General features: G+C 44.7%; 1 protein-coding gene across 1 annotated transcript; it reads right to left on the bottom strand.

Moving 5' to 3' along the window:
* Nucleotides 1-16,177: 16,177 nt before the first annotated feature.
* On the bottom strand, nt 16,178-17,466 carry LOC123500979 (myb-like protein I). The gene is made up of 2 exons (XM_045249532.1): nt 17,318-17,466; nt 16,178-16,622 (listed from the first exon to the last, which is right to left on the bottom strand). Exons 1-2 carry the CDS (start codon nt 17,464-17,466, stop codon nt 16,217-16,219), a joined length of 555 nt encoding a protein of 184 aa, XP_045105467.1. The 3' UTR covers nt 16,178-16,216.
* Between the last annotated feature and the right edge of the window lie 1,417 nt (nt 17,467-18,883).

Here is an 18,883-nt window from a genome sequence, read left to right on the forward strand (position 1 = left end):
TGCTCTCACCACCTCCAGCAGCAGGTTTCGGGGGGTGTAGGGCGGTGGCGGGGCAGGACAGGAGGCAGTGAGCCAGTGGAAGGCGACTGTGCCCCCCGCACTGGGCACACTCCTGTCCCACAAAGTCCTCGCTCAGCTGTTCCCGGAGTGGGGTGGCCGAGCCATATTCGCTGCAGCAGCATGCCGTCGTCTCTGGGGCGGTGGTGTCGCTGCTGCAGGACGTTCACCGCCGCTCGGGAGTCGGTGTCACCTCTGGGATGGTGGTGGGCGTGCAGTAGGGCGTGGAAGATGGCTACCAGCTCCCTCTAGAAGTGGGTGGATGTCCTCCACGATAGCTGTGTGTCGCCCGTGACGGCCGCAGCGGCCGTCATGCCTCTGACAGGATCCACGGAGCCCTGGGTGAAGTACATATCGCTGGATTGGATTGGATTGGATTTTATCATAAGGCGCCGCAACATCTGTGGTCATTTGGCGCCTCTACAATAATGTAAAAAATACAAAATTGTTGATAAAAACAACTAAAAGCAGTTAAAACCAATACAATAGCTAAAAAAAACTAAAAATACAATAAAACTAAATAAAAGAAAAATACATAATGAAAAAAAATAATATTCACAATTTTGGGAGAAGACCAGCTTCTCCCAAAAAATAAAAAAAACGTCATGTCCTTGGGCCAGGCACTCTGGTCCAAGGACCCTTGAGAGATAATAGATACCCCTATCTCTACTGCGACAGCGGTAGAGGTAGCAGTGTCTTAAATCAATCAAACTGGGGCACTCCACTAGTAGGTGCCACACTGTAAGTGGCACCAGGCAGTCATCACAATAAGGTTGAGAGTCCTTGGTCAGGAGGTACCTTTGTGTAAGGTACGTGTGACTTATACGAAGTCGCGCCAATAACGTCTGTGCACGGCGATCCCGGACATGGGTGTATGTCCACAGAGGGAGTGTGGAAGTAGTGAACTCTCCCATTTTCGAGGTTGCGACCCCCGTTAGCCATCTCCTCTGCCAAATTGATGCAACCGCCACTCGAATTAGATGAAATACATCTCGAAAAGGAACAGGGGCTGGAGATGGAGCGCGACTTGCTGCCTCTTTAGCGAGGCGGTCAGCGTGTTCATTCCCTGGAACACCAACGTGACCAGGGACCCCAACAGAACCCAAAACGATATCCTCTTCTGGTAAGTAGATATAGCCACTCTAGGGCTGATAAAACCAATGGGTGATGGGAAATAAAAGAAGAGAGAGCAGTAAGAGCACTGCGACAGTCACTAAAAACTGTAAAAGACGAAACCGGGAGAGTAAAAATAATCTGTAAAGCTAAAACTATGGCAGACAGCTCCGCAGTAAAGACGGAGGCTACCGAAGGAAGATTGCCAGACCGATAAAAAGAGTGGAAAACCACACTAAACCCAGCACCTGCGTCGGATTTCGAACCATCAGTAAAAACGGGGATGTCATGTTAACATGCCCGTAACATACATTACTACCATCACCTCCTCCGCTTGTTACCTCGTTCGCCACCTCTCCGCCTCCCCTTCCATGTCACCGTTTCATGAAGCCCCGCTACTGTCCCGAAGTTGGATTCACGCGGCCCCTTTCGACTCAACCGGAAGTGATGAGCCAGCTCTTAGCTTTCTGGAATGGAAGTTGAGATCCAAGCCTCAACCAGTGAACACAACGCCTCTTGGGTCTACCGTGGGATCAACCATCACCCAGCACTTCACCACTGCGACACCGCATAAGTATCACTTCCCCTCGTCCGTGTTTTCCACATTGCCTCCATATAGGATTAGGATTATTGTTAGGTATTAAGTTGGGTTCTTTATTGTTGTATTTATTACTGTGTTATATGTATATGTGTATGTCATTTTCCTGTGTTTCATGTTATATATCTGTGTTTCATGTTTCTTGTTATATATGTGTCAATTTCATTATGGGTTATTAAAATAGCTTTTAAAGTGCCCCTTTGCATTTCCTCACCAGTTGAACCTGCAGTGTTTTTTTATTGTTATTGTTCACCGGCTCCCCGATGCCAATCTTACCAGTTTAACCGGTGAACGTAACAATTGGCGACCGTGACAGGACCATTATAACCCATGTTCAGTGTTCCATTTTTCCAGTGACTTTTTTCTGTGATTACATTATTTTTTGTTTCTGTGGTGTTGTGACTCTGATGTGTTTTTTTCTGTGACTTACTCTGCGTGTGGTTTAAATTTACCTTTGTGCGATCAAGTGGCTCCTTTTGGGTTAAACGTGCTTCGTGACTTTCATTGGTATCGCATAGCAGTGGTAGAGCAGGAAACCAGGTAGAAAGGCGTGTTCACCGATAGCACTTATCTCTATTTTTGCACATAGGCAGGTGTGTAATAAGTGTTATCCAAGTGTTGGGATCATCATATGTTCATGCGAACCCTCAATCCCCTCACTTCGCGGATCATTTTTCTCGCTAGTTAGAATCGGCCATTTTAACTAGTCTCTCAGACTAATCCGCCTCCTTATCAATAACAAGTCTCAGTACAATTCGCTCCTCACTCTCAAGTCTCGTAACTAGAGTAATCCGGATCCCTCTTAATGCCGTAACTCTCTAGTTTACCCCTCATTAGTGATTGTACTCATAAGTGTTTACTTAAGTATAATCTAGGTAATTTCAAGGTTGCCTTTATTATCACTCTGCCAAGTTCCTCACTTAAGTAATTCGCTTATCATTTTTTTTTTGTTGTGGTTTAACATCTATTTAATATCTATTTAACGTTAAGATTTTTGTGCTCGACCCTTCTCTGGAACAACTTAAAGATGCTAATATAAAGAATGTAGTTGTTGAACATCTAGTGCAAGAAGGTCAGTTGCTAGGAAATGCCATAGAAGAGTTAACTCCCATGTCAGCCTCTACGAGGACTATAATACACAGTCCCCAGGAAGAACAGGATAAGAGTAGGATAAGTCAATGGGAAATTGAGAAGCTTAAACTAGAATACCGGATGCATGAAAACAAATGCAACTACAGAAAAACAAATGCAGAAAAAGAAGGAAAGAAATGCAATTACAGGCAGAAAAAGAAGCGAAAGAAATGCAACTACAGGCAGAAAGAGAAGCGAGAGAACTACAGGAAAAAAAAAGAGAGAGAATTTCAGTTACAACTTAAAAGGCAGGAGAAAGAGTTAGAAATTCAGGAGTTAGCCCTACGAAATGACGCTAAGTTTAGAGGGGAAGAAATAGATATAAAGAAAAAGTTAGCAAGCTTTAATCCCGCTACAGCTGCTCCGCTAGTTCCCCCTTTTGATGAATCTGATGTTGACGGGTCATTTCGCGCTTTTGAGAGCATTGCTAATAGGAATAAATGGCCCAAGGATCAGTGGGTGTCTCTCCTTGTCCCTAAGCTAGTAGGAAAAGCTTATAGGGTATACAACGGCCTTAGTGATGAGGTAGAATATGAAGAGATCAAAGGTAACATTCTAGACGCCTACTCTATCACTTCTGATGGATACAGACAACAGTTTCGAAAGTATGTGAAACCAGAGTCTCACACCTATGTTGAATTTGCTAGTGAGAAACTAAGACAATTTAAGAAATGGTTAGCCGCCCTTAACATTACCACCTTTTCGGAGTTGCTCAATCTAATGGTCCTGGAAGAATGGAAGAACAAGTTACCCTTTAATATTCTGAGGCATGTGGAAGAACGGGAGAGAGTGATCTTATGTCTGCCGCTAAAGTGGCTGATGCGTTTGCTTTGTTGATGGGATCCCTGGGTAGTAGAGGTCGTGGTTCACTATCTAATGTTAGGTCCTCCTTTGGGGAAGGTTTTGGGGCGCGGGTGGTAAGCCGACCGGATTCTCGCCAAATGCATATAATTCCCCTGGTGTACATACTGTAAGAAACCAGGTCACACGATCCAAAATGTAGACACCCAAATTGCAAGGGTTCTCAACGTCAACTTTCTTTTGTGGCCCCTAAACCTAACACATTTGAGAACAAGAAACCAGTGGCCCTAGCTAACCCTGTCAACTCTCCTCTAGAACTTTATGACTCGTACATGTATCAAGGTAAAGTGTCCCTGACTGATGGTAAAGACAAGGCAATAAATATCAAGGTTCTGCGTGATACAGGTGCTGCCCAATCCATCTTAAGGGAAGATGTCATCCCTAACATCAAACAGGCTTTCACTGGGGAGAAGGTGATCCTTACAGGTCTCGAATCACAGCTCTCCTATCCCTTGGCTAATATTAGCTTACAGTGCCCGTTCATTTCAGGAGAGGTTGAGGTAGCCATTAAACCTGGTGAACTGCCAGTACCGGGGTACATCTTGTACTGGGTAATGATCTTGCGGGTAACTTGGCTGTTCCAAACTTAATTGTTCTTGATTCTCCCTTAACAGAAAGTCCCACTAAGACCCTGGACGAAACATCCCTCACTTCTTCCCAGTGTGTGCAGTCACCAGGTCTCAGTCCAAGTCCCCTGCCCTTTCATCACCTCCTCCACCAATGATTGCCTCTACTGACAACTTGTATAATAACATCATTTCAAAGGAGAATTTGATTAATGCTCAGGAACAGGATCTCACTTTGGCTAAGATCAGACATGTTGCCAGTGAGACAAAGGATATGTCTAAATTGCCTTGTTTTTATTATCAGGAAGGAGTCCTGATGCGTGCCTACAGACCTCCTGAACTGAAACAACTAGACACCTGGTCAGAAACACATCAAGTTGTCATCCCTTGTCTGTAAGACCAGCCATTATAGAACTAGCTCATGATGGATTGTCAGGTCATCTAGGCATCCAAAAAACCTACAAGAAGGCTCTTCAACATTTTTTTTGGCCAGGAATGAAAAGGATGTGTCACACTATGTAAAAACATGTCACATATGTCAAATTGTGGGTAAGCCTAACGAACGCCTTGTGCCAGCTCCTCTGACGCCTATTCCAGTTCAGACGGAGCCCTTCGAAAAGATCATTCTAGACTGCGTAGGGCCCTTACCCAAAACCAAACGAGGGAATCAGTATTTGTTAACCCTCATGGATCCCACTACCAGGTACCCTGAAGCATTCCTCTTAAGAACATCACATCAAAGACCATTGTAAAACATCTAATACATTTTTCACCTCGGTAGGAATTCCAAAACAAATTCAGTCTGACAAGGGTAGCAATTTCACTAGCCATTTTTCCAACAGATAGTGAATGAGCTAAACATCGACCATGTTACCTCCTCGGCTTACCACCCCAATCCCAAGGCTGTCTGGAGCGGTTTCACCAAACATTAAAATCCATGATGAAGAAGTATTGCTTGGAGCATCAAGGAGACTGGGATGAAAGTATTTCTTTCCTTCTCTTCGCTTTAAGAGAATCTCCTCAAGATTCTTTAGGTTACTCCCTTTTGAATTACTCTATGGTAGACAGATCAGGGGCCTCTCAAAATATTAAAGGATCAATGGTTTACTCAAAATACTCCTTCAAGCCCCAGTGTGTCTGACTACATCAGTAACCTTAAGAATAAAATCAGTGAAGTCAGATCTTTTGCTAAATCAAACTTCCTCAAATCTCAAACTAAAATGCAACAGAATTCTCTTCCCAAATCTGTCATGAGAAGTTTCAAACCAGGAGACAAGGTTTTACTTTTCTCCCACTCCAGGCAATGCTCTTCACAGTAAGTTCATGGGACCTTATGTTGTGGCTCAAAAACTAAGTCCATTAAATTATGTGGTCCACACTCCTGACCGTCGTAAGGATTCCCAACTAGTTCATATTAATCTAATGAAACCTTACCACTCCAGAGAACCAGAGGACGACTTGTCTCGCACTGTACCTGTATGTCTGGTAGGGAAGGAGTCTGGTCCTGTGCCCCCCGAGGAAGAGTCCGACATCGAATTCCTCTTCTCGTCACCTAAAGGACGCCCTCAAACAGCCAAATCATGTCCAACCTTGATGAGGTGTTTCTTTCCTTAACACCTTCACAACAGTCTGATCTTAAAAAGTTATTGCTAGACTTTTCTGAAATCACAGGTGACCTTCCAGGAGTTTGTAATACTATCCAACATGACATAACATTAATATCTAATGACATCAAGCCTATAAGACAACCAGCCTATCGCATTTCACCCATTAAAAGAGACTTGATGAAAAAGAGGTAGACTATCTGCTCTGTCATCACCTTGCAGAACCTAGTATATCTCCTGGGCTTCTCCTGCCTGTTAACATCTAAGCCAGATGGTAGTAGTCGATTTTGCACCGACTACAGGAAATTAAATAAAGTGACGGTGCCAGACTCCTACCCATTGCCCTTGATAGAGGACCTTATAGATAGTATAGGAGTAGCCAAATTTGTAACCACTATAGACTTACTTAAAGGTTACTACCAGATTCCCTCTCGGACGAGGCCCAAATAATATCCGCCTTCATCACCCCCTTCGGACTATACCAATACACAGTGATGCCCTTTGGCTTGTCTAATGCTCCCGCCACCTTCCAGAGGGCTATAAATTACATCACTCAGGACTTGGAGGGAACATCTGCATATCTGGACGACCTGGTGGTGACTGCGGACGACTGGGCGACACATCTGACCCGTCTTCGGAGGCTGATGGGTCGGTTGCAGAAGCCGGGCTTACAATCAACCTGGCCAAGTCCACCTTCGGGAAGTCTACGGTGGTCTACCTGGGACATGTGGTGGGGAACGGCAAGGTTCACCCCAAGAGAGCCAACGTGGAGGCCATCCTTGGCTTCCCTGTCCCTACCACCAGGAAAGCTCTCATGAGGTTCTTGGGGATGGCTGGTTTCTACAGACGCTTCTGTAGAACTTCTCCACCCTGGCCGCCCCCCTGACGGACCTTATCAGCACTTCCGTCCCCTTCCACTGGACCCCGACCTGTGACCAAGCCTTCCAACACCTCAAGGCGTTTCTCTCCTCGGAACCAGTGGTCTGGACGCCGGATCACTCCCGCCCCTTCCATCTACAAGTGGACGCGAGTGGAGTTGGAGTGGGTGCTGTCCTACTACAAACGGACCCTACAAGCGGCATCCTCCATCCCATCGCCTATCACTCCGCCAAGCTGAAAAAACATCTACTCAAACTACGAAGGTCTTCACCGATCACAATCCTCTGGCCTTCCTTCACGCCATGAAGAACCGAAACCAACGCATTCTTAGGTGGGCCTTGTTAACTCAACCCTTCAACTTGGAAGTCCACCATATCAAGGGGGTGGACAGCATCATCGCCGACGCCTTATCAAGATCTCCCGTCTCACCTCCTTCATGAGCCCATCACGGAGGTCTTAGGGGGGAGGAAATGTTACGGCCCGCCCGTAACATACATTACTACCATCACCTCCTCCGCTTGTTACCTCGTTCGCCATTCTCCGCCTCCCCTTCCACGTAACCGTTTCATGAAGCCCCACTACTGTCCCGAAGTTGGATTCACGCGGCCTCTTTCGACTCAACCGGAAGTGATGAGCCAGCTCTTAGCTTTCTGGAATGGAAGTTGAGATCCAAGCCTCAACCAGTGAACACAACGCCTCTTGGGTCTACCGTGGGATCAACCATCACCCAGCACTTCACCACTGCGACACCGCATAAGTATCACTTCCCCTCGTCCGTGTTTTCCACATTGCCTCCATATAGGATTAGGATTATTGTTAGGTATTAAGTTGGGATTTATTGTTGTATTTATTACTGTGTTATGTATATGTGTATGTCATTTTCCTGTGTTTCATGTTATATATCTGTGTTTCATGTTTCTTGTTATATATGTGTGTCAATTTCATTATGGGTTATTAAAATAGCTTTTTAAAGTGCCCCCTTTTGCATTTCCTCACCAGTTGAACCTGCAGTGTTTTTTTTTCTATTGTTATTGTTCACCGGCTCCCCGATGCCAATCTTACCAGTTTAACCGGTGAACGTAACAGTCATCAGAATGGATAAAAAAAGTGTTCTAAAAACCGTGTGGGACAGAGCTGGAAGAAATTTGTTCTTGCCAGCCATGGCAGGAGGGCATAATAAAACAACCGGAAGCTGCCAATAACCAACTCGTGGGAGCCGGAAAGAGTAGACAAGAGTGGGATCGATGGACAAATCAATCATGAGGTTTGCCACTCGAAGGCCAAAAGGTTTAGGTAGACTCGGTCGAGTGACGTACGCCTGCGAACGCGAGTCCCGGAATATTGATAGACAAGGGACAGAATCAGGAAGAGGGTGGCTGCGAAACCAACATCGGAGCATCGAAGATTGGCGCCGGAGGTCGAGCGGCCAGAAGCCAGCAACCACTAATAACTAGGAATTGGAGATGTCCGAAATGCACCCGTAGCCAAGCGGACCTCAACATGATGCACGGAATCAAGTACATGTAGCCGTGCCTCTGTTGCAGAGGAGTAGATCTCACAACCGTATTCCAGCTTAAGGAAGCATTAGTGTACGGTGGAGCAGCAGCAAAATGTCCCTGTCCACACCCCAAGAGGTGTGACTTAAAACACGAAGAAGGGATAGTGCCGTCCTACAAGACGCTTTAAGAGAACGGAAATGTGGAACCCAAGTAAAACGGCTGTCAAGCAATAAGCCAAGATATCGAGTGGCCTCTACACATGAAATGCGTCTATTGGCTAAATATAAATCAGGATCTGGATGTACGCCACGATTTCGACAAAAATGCATAGACACGGTCTTTGAGGTGGAGAATCGAAAACCGTTTATGTTGGCCCAACTGGACACTCAATTGATTGCCAGTTGGAGCTTTCGCTCACTCAGTGACATCCAAGCAGCAGCAAAGAGATGCACAAGTCGTCCACATATAAAGAGCTGAGAACGCCATCCGGTAGAGTATCTATAACACCATTTATTGCAACTGCGAATAACGTAACACTAAGAATACTTCCCTGTGGGACACCGTCATTTAAAGCAGTAGCATCGGAGAACACTCCCACTCGAACCCGTAAAAGACGTCTGGATAAAAACTGCTGGATAAAAATAGGAAGGTGGCCACGGAGACCAAAATTAAACAAGGAACGTAAAATCCCATGACACCAAGCTGTGTCGTAGGCCTTCTCCAGGTAAAAAAAATACAGTAACCTGGTGGTGGTGATTAGCGAAGGCCTCACAAATAGAAGACTCTAGGGATAAAAGAGCATCCGTAGTAGACCTCATCTTTCGGAAGCCGTACTGTACCGATGACAAGTACTTCCCCCTCTCCAAGTACCACATGAGTCTTACATTTACCATCTTTTCTAACACTTTACAAATACAAGACGTCAAAGATATAGGACGGTAGTTCGTAGCCTGGAGATTATCTTTCCCAGGCTTCGGAAATGGGAGAACCACTGCCACAGCCCAAGAAGATGGAAAGTCACCGGTATGCCAAATCATATTATAAAGATTTAATAAAAAGTTAAAAGCACGGTCAGACATGTGACGCAAGAAGGCATAAGGAATATCATCTGGACCAGGAGAAGAGTCATGACACTGGGACAAAGCAGTCCGCAACTCGGAAGCAGAGAAAGGGACATTATAAGACTCCCCTCCAGCCGAAGAAAAGTTTATGCCAAGAGATTCCATTCTCTGGCGGTGACGTGCGCTCGCGGCTGCAGGATGCCTCCGTGAAACACTGGCAAAGTGCTCTGCGAAGAGGTCGGCGACAGTCCTAGGGTCTGCCACCGTTCGCCCAGAAGACAAAAAAACTGGTAGGGAAGGAGCAGAATACTTCCCAGCAATTCGGCAGACTTTGTTAAAGACATCCGTAAGATGAGTGCGGTCAGTAATGGAAGAGACATAAGCTTCCCAAGAGGCTCTTTGTGCCTCCCGGCAGGCTTAAGCTCGGCAGCGCCTAAAAGCGTCCAGGCACTGCGGGTCCCCACGATGTCGTCGGAGACGAGAGAAAGCTGCCCGATTTTCTTTCACAGCTTTAGTGCATGCTGCATTCCATCAAGGAACGGGACGCTTAGTAAAGCGACCTGACGTCCTAGGGGTTGTTGAAGCGCTACTGAAATTAAAAAAATCGGTAAAATAACCAACAGCCTCAGCACAAGTAGAAAAGTCAGCCAACGGACGGATAAAAGAGCTAAGGTCTGTGAATCGAGGCCAATTTGCCTTGTCTAAAACCCAGCGTGGGGGCCGGGACTGTGGCTCAGTGTTCACAGATTGTAATAAAACCGGAAAGTGGTCACTACCGAGTAAATCTGGTAGGACCCGCCAGTTAAAATCAAGGAAAGAATTAGATGTACACAGAGAAAGATCGATAGCGGTAAAAGTCCCAGTAGGACTGTGGAAATGTGTGACATCCCCAGAATTTAAAACCGCCAATCCCTCATCCTCAATGAGGATTACTAGCACCTACATCCCACAATGGGTGACGGCCGTTAAAATCTCCCAACAAAAGAAAAGGCGGAGTCAGCTGACGTACCCGACCGTCAAGCTCACCCCTGGAGACAGGAAGCCGAGCTGTGACACCGTGGTGGCTCTGCTCAGGGAAAGGAGTACTAAAAAAGGCACGATATCCAGGAGGACTAGAATAAGTACTATCACCTAGCATAGTCTCTTGTAGAGCTACACAGGCTGGAGAGAACTCCGACAGCAAAGCTCAGAGTTCCCCCCACGAGGCGCGAAGGCCTCTACAATTCCACTGTAGAAGCTTGAAGATGACTATTTAGGTGCAGTGGACGGGCGAGCCTTTTGAAGGGGCTGCCCGTGACTCACCTGACTAGAAATAATCAAACAACGAGAAGACACCGGGAGTTGAGATGTGCCGGGTCGTTGGACCGCAGCCTTTCGGCCTATCGGTGGGTGATGCGAACCATCATCACTTCTACCGGTCCTCGGAGGACGAGGATCAGGCAGGACTGCACTTTCCGATACAGTGGTCCACGAGGGACGGCTGTGACAATATCATCGGACGTCTCCATGCTAAGACCGTCCTCATCACAAGAAGCCCGATCTGAGACGGAGGGCGTCACAGAAGGCTGGACAGAAACAACTGGAGCTACCATTGCAGAGCGGTCCCTGGAGGACTCACGATCACGTACACCGGGAGAAACCTTAGATTGTTTAGGCTGAGCTAAATCGATCGACTCCGCAGAGCCGCGGTGCCGTTTGGTCAGGCCCTTCAAAGGCTTAGGAGATACAGGTGGCAAATGGACATCTACTACATGGGTGACTTTGGTCAAGTCCGTATATTCTCGTCACTTCTTAGAGATGACTCAACCGAGTCATCGGACAAAAGGCAAACCTATTGGCCAAATGAACAGGACCACCCGCCCCAACAGAGCGAGAGGTAGCAGGAGTTGTCTTTGACCGGCAGACTCACCTGAAGAGCGAGCGGCCAATGAAGCATAGGATGTCGCACCAGTATCATCCTTCTGGCGGTAAAGGAGTTCGCGTAGGGCACTACCAAGGCTGACTGTTAGCGAGCTGTAAAATGTCCTGCTCCAGGCGATACCTGGGGCATTGCCTGGAACGTACCTGGTGAGCATCACGGCAATGGAAACAATAAGCAGCAGCATTGCAATGCTCCTCAGAGTGCGAATCTAGAGCAGAGCAATTGCCACATCGAAAGCTTCCTTGCAGGAGCTTTTTCCGTGACCGTACCCATAGCATGAGAAACACTGAAGAGGGCGAGAAACAAAATGCCTCACCCTAAGATTGATAGGGCCGATATGAACACGGTCAGGAAGGGTGGAACCAAAAAGGTGAGAAGGACCATGTTGGAGGAATTCCTCATCTTAGTCACCTTTTGTACTGAGTTAGGACACATAGCCAGTATTTCCTCCTCAGGAAATTCATAGAGATCCTGACTGTACACACAACCTTTACTATAATTAAAGGTGGGATGAGCCTTTATAGTCTCAAACATGCTGTCAGTAGGGCATGGGAGATGTTGTAACATCCTCACTTGCGTAATATCTTTAGCTCGCACGAGCACGCCCTTCCCATACTTCTTGAGATTCCCCTCAGGAATCGTGCCGATTTCTTTGGCAAGATACCGGGAGGCATGGATAAAATTCCCATGCCCATTTCTATAGTACGCCACAAACCAACGAGGAGGCGGGATCTGGCGGACTTCAGGAACTGAATTCTCTGAATGGTTGTCAAAAAGATTTGGGATGTAGTCCGGTTCACTGTCCGAAATATTGCGCGAGTGCAGAAGTTCTGTCTTAAAACCCGAGCCAGCAAGGGGCAGGGATGCTACATGATCTACTGCCAAGCGGGCTTCATCACATGACAGAAAAGTTACATAGCAGCGGTTAGAAGGAAAGTCCTTATCATAAACAAGTCGAATGCGAAGAACCGTGCCATACACCTTGAGAAGTGAGTGCAAGGCGTGATAAGAAAATGATGGGTTAACATTTACCATCTCAAGGGAGTCATATCCAGCAGAAATACGTCCCTCAGAAGAACTCCCAGAATAGGAGACTGCTGCGGGAGGCTCTTGTGAAGGGAAATCCTCCTTCCCACTCAGACCTCAAGATGACGTCTCGCGGGCCAGGTCAGCCACCTCACGAGAACCTGACAGGTTTTTGTGTTTAACCATATGTATAAATTTACACAAAAAATTGACTCCAGGGGCATAGGGAAACCACCTACTGGGACTACAATGGGAGGGAGCGCTGGCTGCCGTGGATAGGGTACCTCGTCCCCATGCGGACCAGTCGTTTTAAAAAAAGTCCACACATGCTACGAATGTTTGTCCACGACAGAGCTGAGACCCCCCCCTCCCAAAGCATCCCAGCCTGGACACCCAACCATCCAGCACAGGACGGCCCCTATTGGGCGATCCTTCCAGCGGGTGGATCCACTGTCCACTGGCAGCCTACGTAGGAACCATTTAGTCTGGCCCCTCAATGGCGATCGTACTAGCATGGGTAGCCCTCTCCCCCTGGAAAGGGCAGAGCAGGGGCCTAAGCCCCCTCTAGCCTAGCTCGCCAGGTCACAGGGGCACACAAGCCCCCCCACCACGACAAGGCGGTTCCCATCTGGGGTGGTACACAGCGCTTCCTGGCTCACTCACCTCCTCCATGGTGATGAGGGTGCGCTGCTGCATCTCCTGGGGGAGGCAGAGGGCCTTGCTGGCTGGCAGGGGCGTGGCCGTCAACGAGGTGATGGTGCGTGGCTCCCACGGGGCCGGGGCGCGGAAAGTGGGGGCAGGGACATCGGCCTCCCCCCACTGCCACTGTCGGGCCACCCTTCCACGTATATAGCCCAGGGCTGGTATATATAAAACTAGCAAACAGCTGTTAAGACTAACAAATTCCTGTTAGCCTTAACATTTTCCTGTTAAGCGCTAACAGACATTCACAAAACTTGTTAAGGCCTTAACAGCACTGTTAAGGTAACAGCGCGGCGGAGGTCCTTTAGCTCCTAGCAAACAACAACGTCGGCGGCGCACCTACAGAGTGAGAAGAGATATTTTCGCTGAGTACGACGATGCTGAGTTACTGAAAAGATTCAGATTGGACCGTGCTGGTATTGTTACAGTGACTGATATAGTGAGAGACAAGCTGCAAAGTAAAACTGAAAGAAATAGAGCCTTGAGCCCTGAGATGAAGGTGGCCATCATCACATTACGATATTTAGCCACAGGAAAAATGCAACAGTGCAGTTGTGATGATTTTGGAACAACGCAGCCCACTATCAGCCGTGCAATAGAAAATTGATGCACTGGCTGACCCAAAAGTAATCTGCCAGTTCGTGGATTTCCCTCACACCCAGCGTGAAGTGCAGCAAAAACAGGCAGAGTTCATGCAAGCAACTCAGTTTCCCAGTGTTGTGGGAGTGATTGATGGCAATCATATAAGAATTGTGGTTCCTCATGTCGATGAACATGTATATGTGAACAGAAAACGCTATCACAGCATAAATGTGCAAGTAGTATTTGATGCTCACTATAAAATTCTTGACATTGTGGCAAGGTGGCCTGGCTCAGTCAACGATGCAAGAATACTAGATGAGTCAGCACTGAAATTGATGTTTGAGGAACAACATGTACCTGCAGGATGCTACCTTCTCGGGGACAGTGGCTATCCCTGCAGGCAGTGGCTCCTCACTCCTTACCTCCGCCCTCAAACTGTTGCACAAGCTAATTATAACAGATGAGTTTATTTGTATATTGTATTCTGGTAGGTTTAGATATGCTTTGAATGAATCTAGTAACTTTCTAGGTCAAATTCTAGTTTGTACCCACACTCTCCCCTCTCCCTGCCAACAAGCATGAGAACTTGTGGGACCTAATCTAACCTAAGCTATCAAATCTCTGATCTATCCTAATCTACCTAACTTAACCTATTGTATCCAATGTCTGACCTATCCTAACCTGACCTAACCTAACTAACTAACCTACCTAACCTAACCTTGCCACAGGGAGTTGTATCAAGGCTGACTACAGGGGGAGCTCTCTCCAGTTAGCCTTGGTTGCATGGACCTCCCAAAATACTAATTATCTAACTGTACCCTACTTAATATATTTTTTCAACCCTTATTACGCAAGAAAATATGCATTAAATGTCTCACAAGTCCCCATGCTTGTTGGCAAGGAGAGGGAAGAGTATGGGCATAAACTAGAATTATATCGCTTTCTGTCTGCCACCTTACACATATATGAGCAGAAAAAAAACTTAACCTAACCCAATTATAACCTACATTACTAAACCTAACCAATCGCAATGGCTAATTTGAAGAAAAATCTCTCCAACAGAAATTTACCCATCAATTGTTGCTCATATATCCCCCCACACACAAAAAAAAAAAAAAAAAAAAAAAACTGAAACCCAACCTAGCTGAATTGAACAGAACTTAAGTGAACACACTAACACGTCCTAACTAATTCTACCAACTAATCTAACCTAACCTACCTTGCCGGTAAATCCAGCCACCCCAAATTCAGATAACCTAAGAGACTTAGGTTGTAATTTTTCAAGTTCTCTCATAGGCAATACAAATCCATAATATTCAGCCACCCTATATTAACCTAACCTTAAAAGCATAACACATTTAGGTTATAAATACTTTCCAAGTGTTCTACAAGCTAATCCAACATATGTACTACATTAACCAAAACAGGTCAGAGAAAGCTAGTTAAGAAAAACTATCTTACTATCTTGTACTAACTCAACCTAAATCTAGTTACTAATTTGTGTATACCACTTTGGTTTAACCTTAATGCTTTTGTGTAGGAAATAAACAATAGTATATTTTGAAGTATATGCATTACTACGTTGTGATTCTATCATTATGTTTGATTTAGATTTTAATCACTGGTCATCATGAATAGGTATATGGTCTGATATAGGTACTTAAAAACAAAAGTACGTATGCCATTCCTTTCCCTTTTTTCAGAGTTCATAGGAAGGCTCGTTGCACTGTGGAACGAGGCATTGGCCAACTTAAAAAAAAAATTTCATGTTCTGCACAGTGAGGTGCGTCTCAGTCCTGAAAAGACGTCCAAGTTGATTAATGTCTGTTCTGTGCTTCACAACATTTGTAAGGCTCGGAACAACCCTTTGCCTGATGACAATGTTGAGGATGATGCAGTGGAAGTAGGTGATGCTGATGGTGCACAGTTGCATCTAAATCCATGCATTCCTGCTGCCCGCAATGGACATCCATTCCGGGACTATATTGCCAACCTACATTTTCAACTACGTACCTTTAGTTCATATCCAGTTTATCAGAGCTACTACATTATAATCATCGGCTGATTTTATATGAATTGTGCTTCTCTACATATTTAAAGAGTTAGTGTCATAATGATTAACACTCCTACATTTAGAGACTTAGAGAGGAAAAGAAGAGACTTACTTAAGCAAGGTTTAGTGTTTTAATATATAATGATTCTAACATGCAGAGAACAGATCTATTACAAACATGTGATGTTTTGATGTCACACACTTGTAACATATCTATCTGCATATGTAGGAATCACTGTATGTTGGAAACACCAAACCTTGCTTAAATAACATAAACTCTTCCTTTCCTCTCCCTATTGCTTAACCCAAAATTTGTATGCTCTAACGTTATTTTTTTTTATTGTTTCAGTGATGCATGAAGTCACAACATGTGGACCCTGTCAAGTCAACATTGCATGTATCTTCATATGGAGACTGTAGACAACAAATTCTCTCACCGAATTACTTTCTCTTAAGGGAGCAGAAGATGGCCATAATATCACTTAGCAGTAATATAGGAAATAAAAGTAAGGTGTACAGACTAGTTTTATTCCACATGAGAAAAAGTAAGATTATGCAAAGTCTTAGGTTCTTTTATTTTTGTAGTATTTTGCTCTTTCTTGCCAGTACTCAATCTTGACTTTTTCCTTGAGCAGCTTCAGCCTACGCTTTTCGTCTCTGTAAACTGAGTTTGCATTTGCTGCGGCAAGGTCCAAATAATTTATTTGAACATTGCTACTATCATCAGCCACTAGTTGTGGTGAAGGGATCACCAACACCTCCTCCTGCTGCTGATGCACCTCCAAGAGCTGATGCTGTTGGTCGTCCTCCTGGTGGGGGTACTGCTGATGGTCCTGCTGGTGGTCTACCCGGTGCTGCTGCTGGTGGTCCTCCTGGTGGTGGTGCTGCTGCTGGTGGTCCTCCTGGTGCTGCTGCTGATGATGATGGGTCACCTGCTGTTGGTCATGTGCCCTGTTGGCCCGCAGCTTCCTAAAAAGAGCGTAAAACCAGGAACAACTTTTAGTCAGATCTAGCAACTTTAATGCTACGCTTTGCCTTGGCCGAAAATATCTTCACGAGAAAACATCAATATAAAATTATTGAAGCAAATGAAGATACAGCAAACTTAATAATACTACACAATAAATCATATGCTAAGTAATATTATTTTTTGTATTACTTTATTAATAATACAAAAGTAGGTATGTAGAGACGAGAAAAGTTGGCTTATCCGTTGTAATTTTACAGTTTATCGTCACCTACATCATGTACAAGGTAAATTTTGGCAAGTAACTTTCCGGGAGGAGAGATACGATTAATTAGTTTAATACTACACACAAGAGTGTCCGAGAGTTATGTTATGTTTGGTTTGGTTAGGTTAGGTTAGGTTTAGTTAGTCCAATATTTCAGAGAACATGTTGAAAATGGGTGTTTTTGTAATATTTCAGAGAAAATGTTGAAAATGGGTGTTTTTGGTGTGCTTTTTTTATGGAGATAATTTCTTTTCTTGGAAATATGCCATTTATTGGTTATGACAAAAAAAAATCTAATAATTAGGAAATGACAGGTTTCCGAGAAAAGAATATATATCCATTGTAAAATGCATAAAAAAAACATTTTCAACATATTCTTCTCTAAAAAAGAAATTTGTTTGTTTTCCAAATCTTTACCTAAGTTATACTTACTGCAGCCTCAACAGGGTTCCTTCGACAGGAGAAATGCCACCAATAGTTACACTCTTCTCCCCAATCATTTCTTGAACCTTCAAGTCGATGGGATCCAAGGGAGTTGCTTTAGGGCCACCAGCACCTAAAAGATCAATTAAACAATTCATAATTAATGCTATGTTACTTTTCTTTGTGTCACATAAATGGCCCGTTGCAAAGCTTTCCTTGGGATTATTTTAGTGTACTTTGTTTATTTAATTTCCCTTATTTTTTTTTTTCATATATGTATTTTTACTGGCAAGTTGCATAACTTGTTTTGGGTAGGTTATTATTAGTTTGATTTTTTCTTGCATTAATTCATGATTTAGTCATCATAATGTTTGGGGGGCTATGTACAAACCTAAACCTTATGAGTGCATTTAATTTTCACTTTATCATTTGCTACTTTCCTGCTTTTGCCCCACCACTAATATTCAGATTTTCCTGTTGTATTTGATTTTATTTATCTTAGGGAAGGTTAGGTTAGGTTAAGGTAGGTTACGTTAGGTTAAAATAGGTTAGGGTAGATTAGGTTATCGCCCCACCTTTCTTTGTTAATCCTACCAATTATTATTTTTGGTACTTTCAACTATCTTAGCCTAACCTAACCTAACCTTGAATAAATAAACAAATAAAATAAATAAACAAATAGAAACTTACCTGATTGATTCTGCTCCTTGTTGATATTAGCAATCTTCTTCCGTGAGTGGGACATCACTGTAAACCATTTGTTTACAACTTCTTCAGTTCTTTTCACATATAAATTGCACGCATTTAAAGCGTTCGTAATGTCTTCCCATGCACGTTTCTTATCTGCATGGGTCAGGGAAGGGTGAAACCGTCCCTTTATTATACATCGTTTTTCTGCCATGATGTTAACCAAGCGCAGTGTTTCACCACTTGACCAGTTTGGTTTTCTCTTCCTCCTTTGTTGAGTGTTTGGAGTTGGGTCCATGGAGTTTAAATTGTTGTCGGGGTCTTGTTTACATATGAGCACATACTTCCTTCGAACGGCACACATTTATATTAATACTCATACGTAGACACACACGGCGGCCATCGTTTGTTTACACCAGCACTGTGTTGAAGCTGCTCTTATTTTTCAAGATTTACAAGGATTCCACAGCTTCTGCAAGACAACGACCTTTACTGCAAGTTACATAAGCTCACCGTTGACTAGCCAGAGTAGTGAAAGTGCTGCAGTGAATCTGATTTAGCCTTATTAGCCAGGTTAAAGGAAGCACTTGGGTCTAAGGCCCCTCCTGGCCGATCTGCTCTTTCCCGCGCATGCGCAAAAGGCTTTTGTGACGTCACTGCTGCTGGACCCTTACCATGGATTCACCGACTCTGAAGATGCTACTTGAATCGCAGGAGCGAGCATACAAGTTAGCACTGGATGCCGTCGTGAAACAAATGCAAGACCAAATAAATAAGCTCGACAACAAAGTATCAGACCTTACTACAAGCCTGGAATATACCCAGCGCGAAGTTGATGAGCTGAAATCTCTTGTCAATGAACACAAGAAAGAGAGGAAGGAAGATAAA

This window comes from Portunus trituberculatus, unplaced genomic scaffold (genome assembly GCF_017591435.1).
Source record: "Portunus trituberculatus isolate SZX2019 unplaced genomic scaffold, ASM1759143v1 PGA_scaffold_523__9_contigs__length_663829, whole genome shotgun sequence".
Classification (NCBI taxonomy): domain Eukaryota; kingdom Metazoa; phylum Arthropoda; class Malacostraca; order Decapoda; family Portunidae; genus Portunus; species Portunus trituberculatus.

What these genes read in the sequence shown, in the direction of transcription:
- LOC123500979 (XM_045249532.1), bottom strand. Translation starts at nt 17,466, where the DNA reads ATGAATTGTTTAATTGATCTTTTAGGTGCTGGTGGCCCTAAAGCAACT. An exon ending in GGAACCCTGTTGAGGCTGCA is followed by an intron (nt 16,623 to 17,317) that starts GTAAGTATAACT and finishes CGCTCTTTTTAG; the next exon opens with GAAGCTGCGGGCCAACAGGG.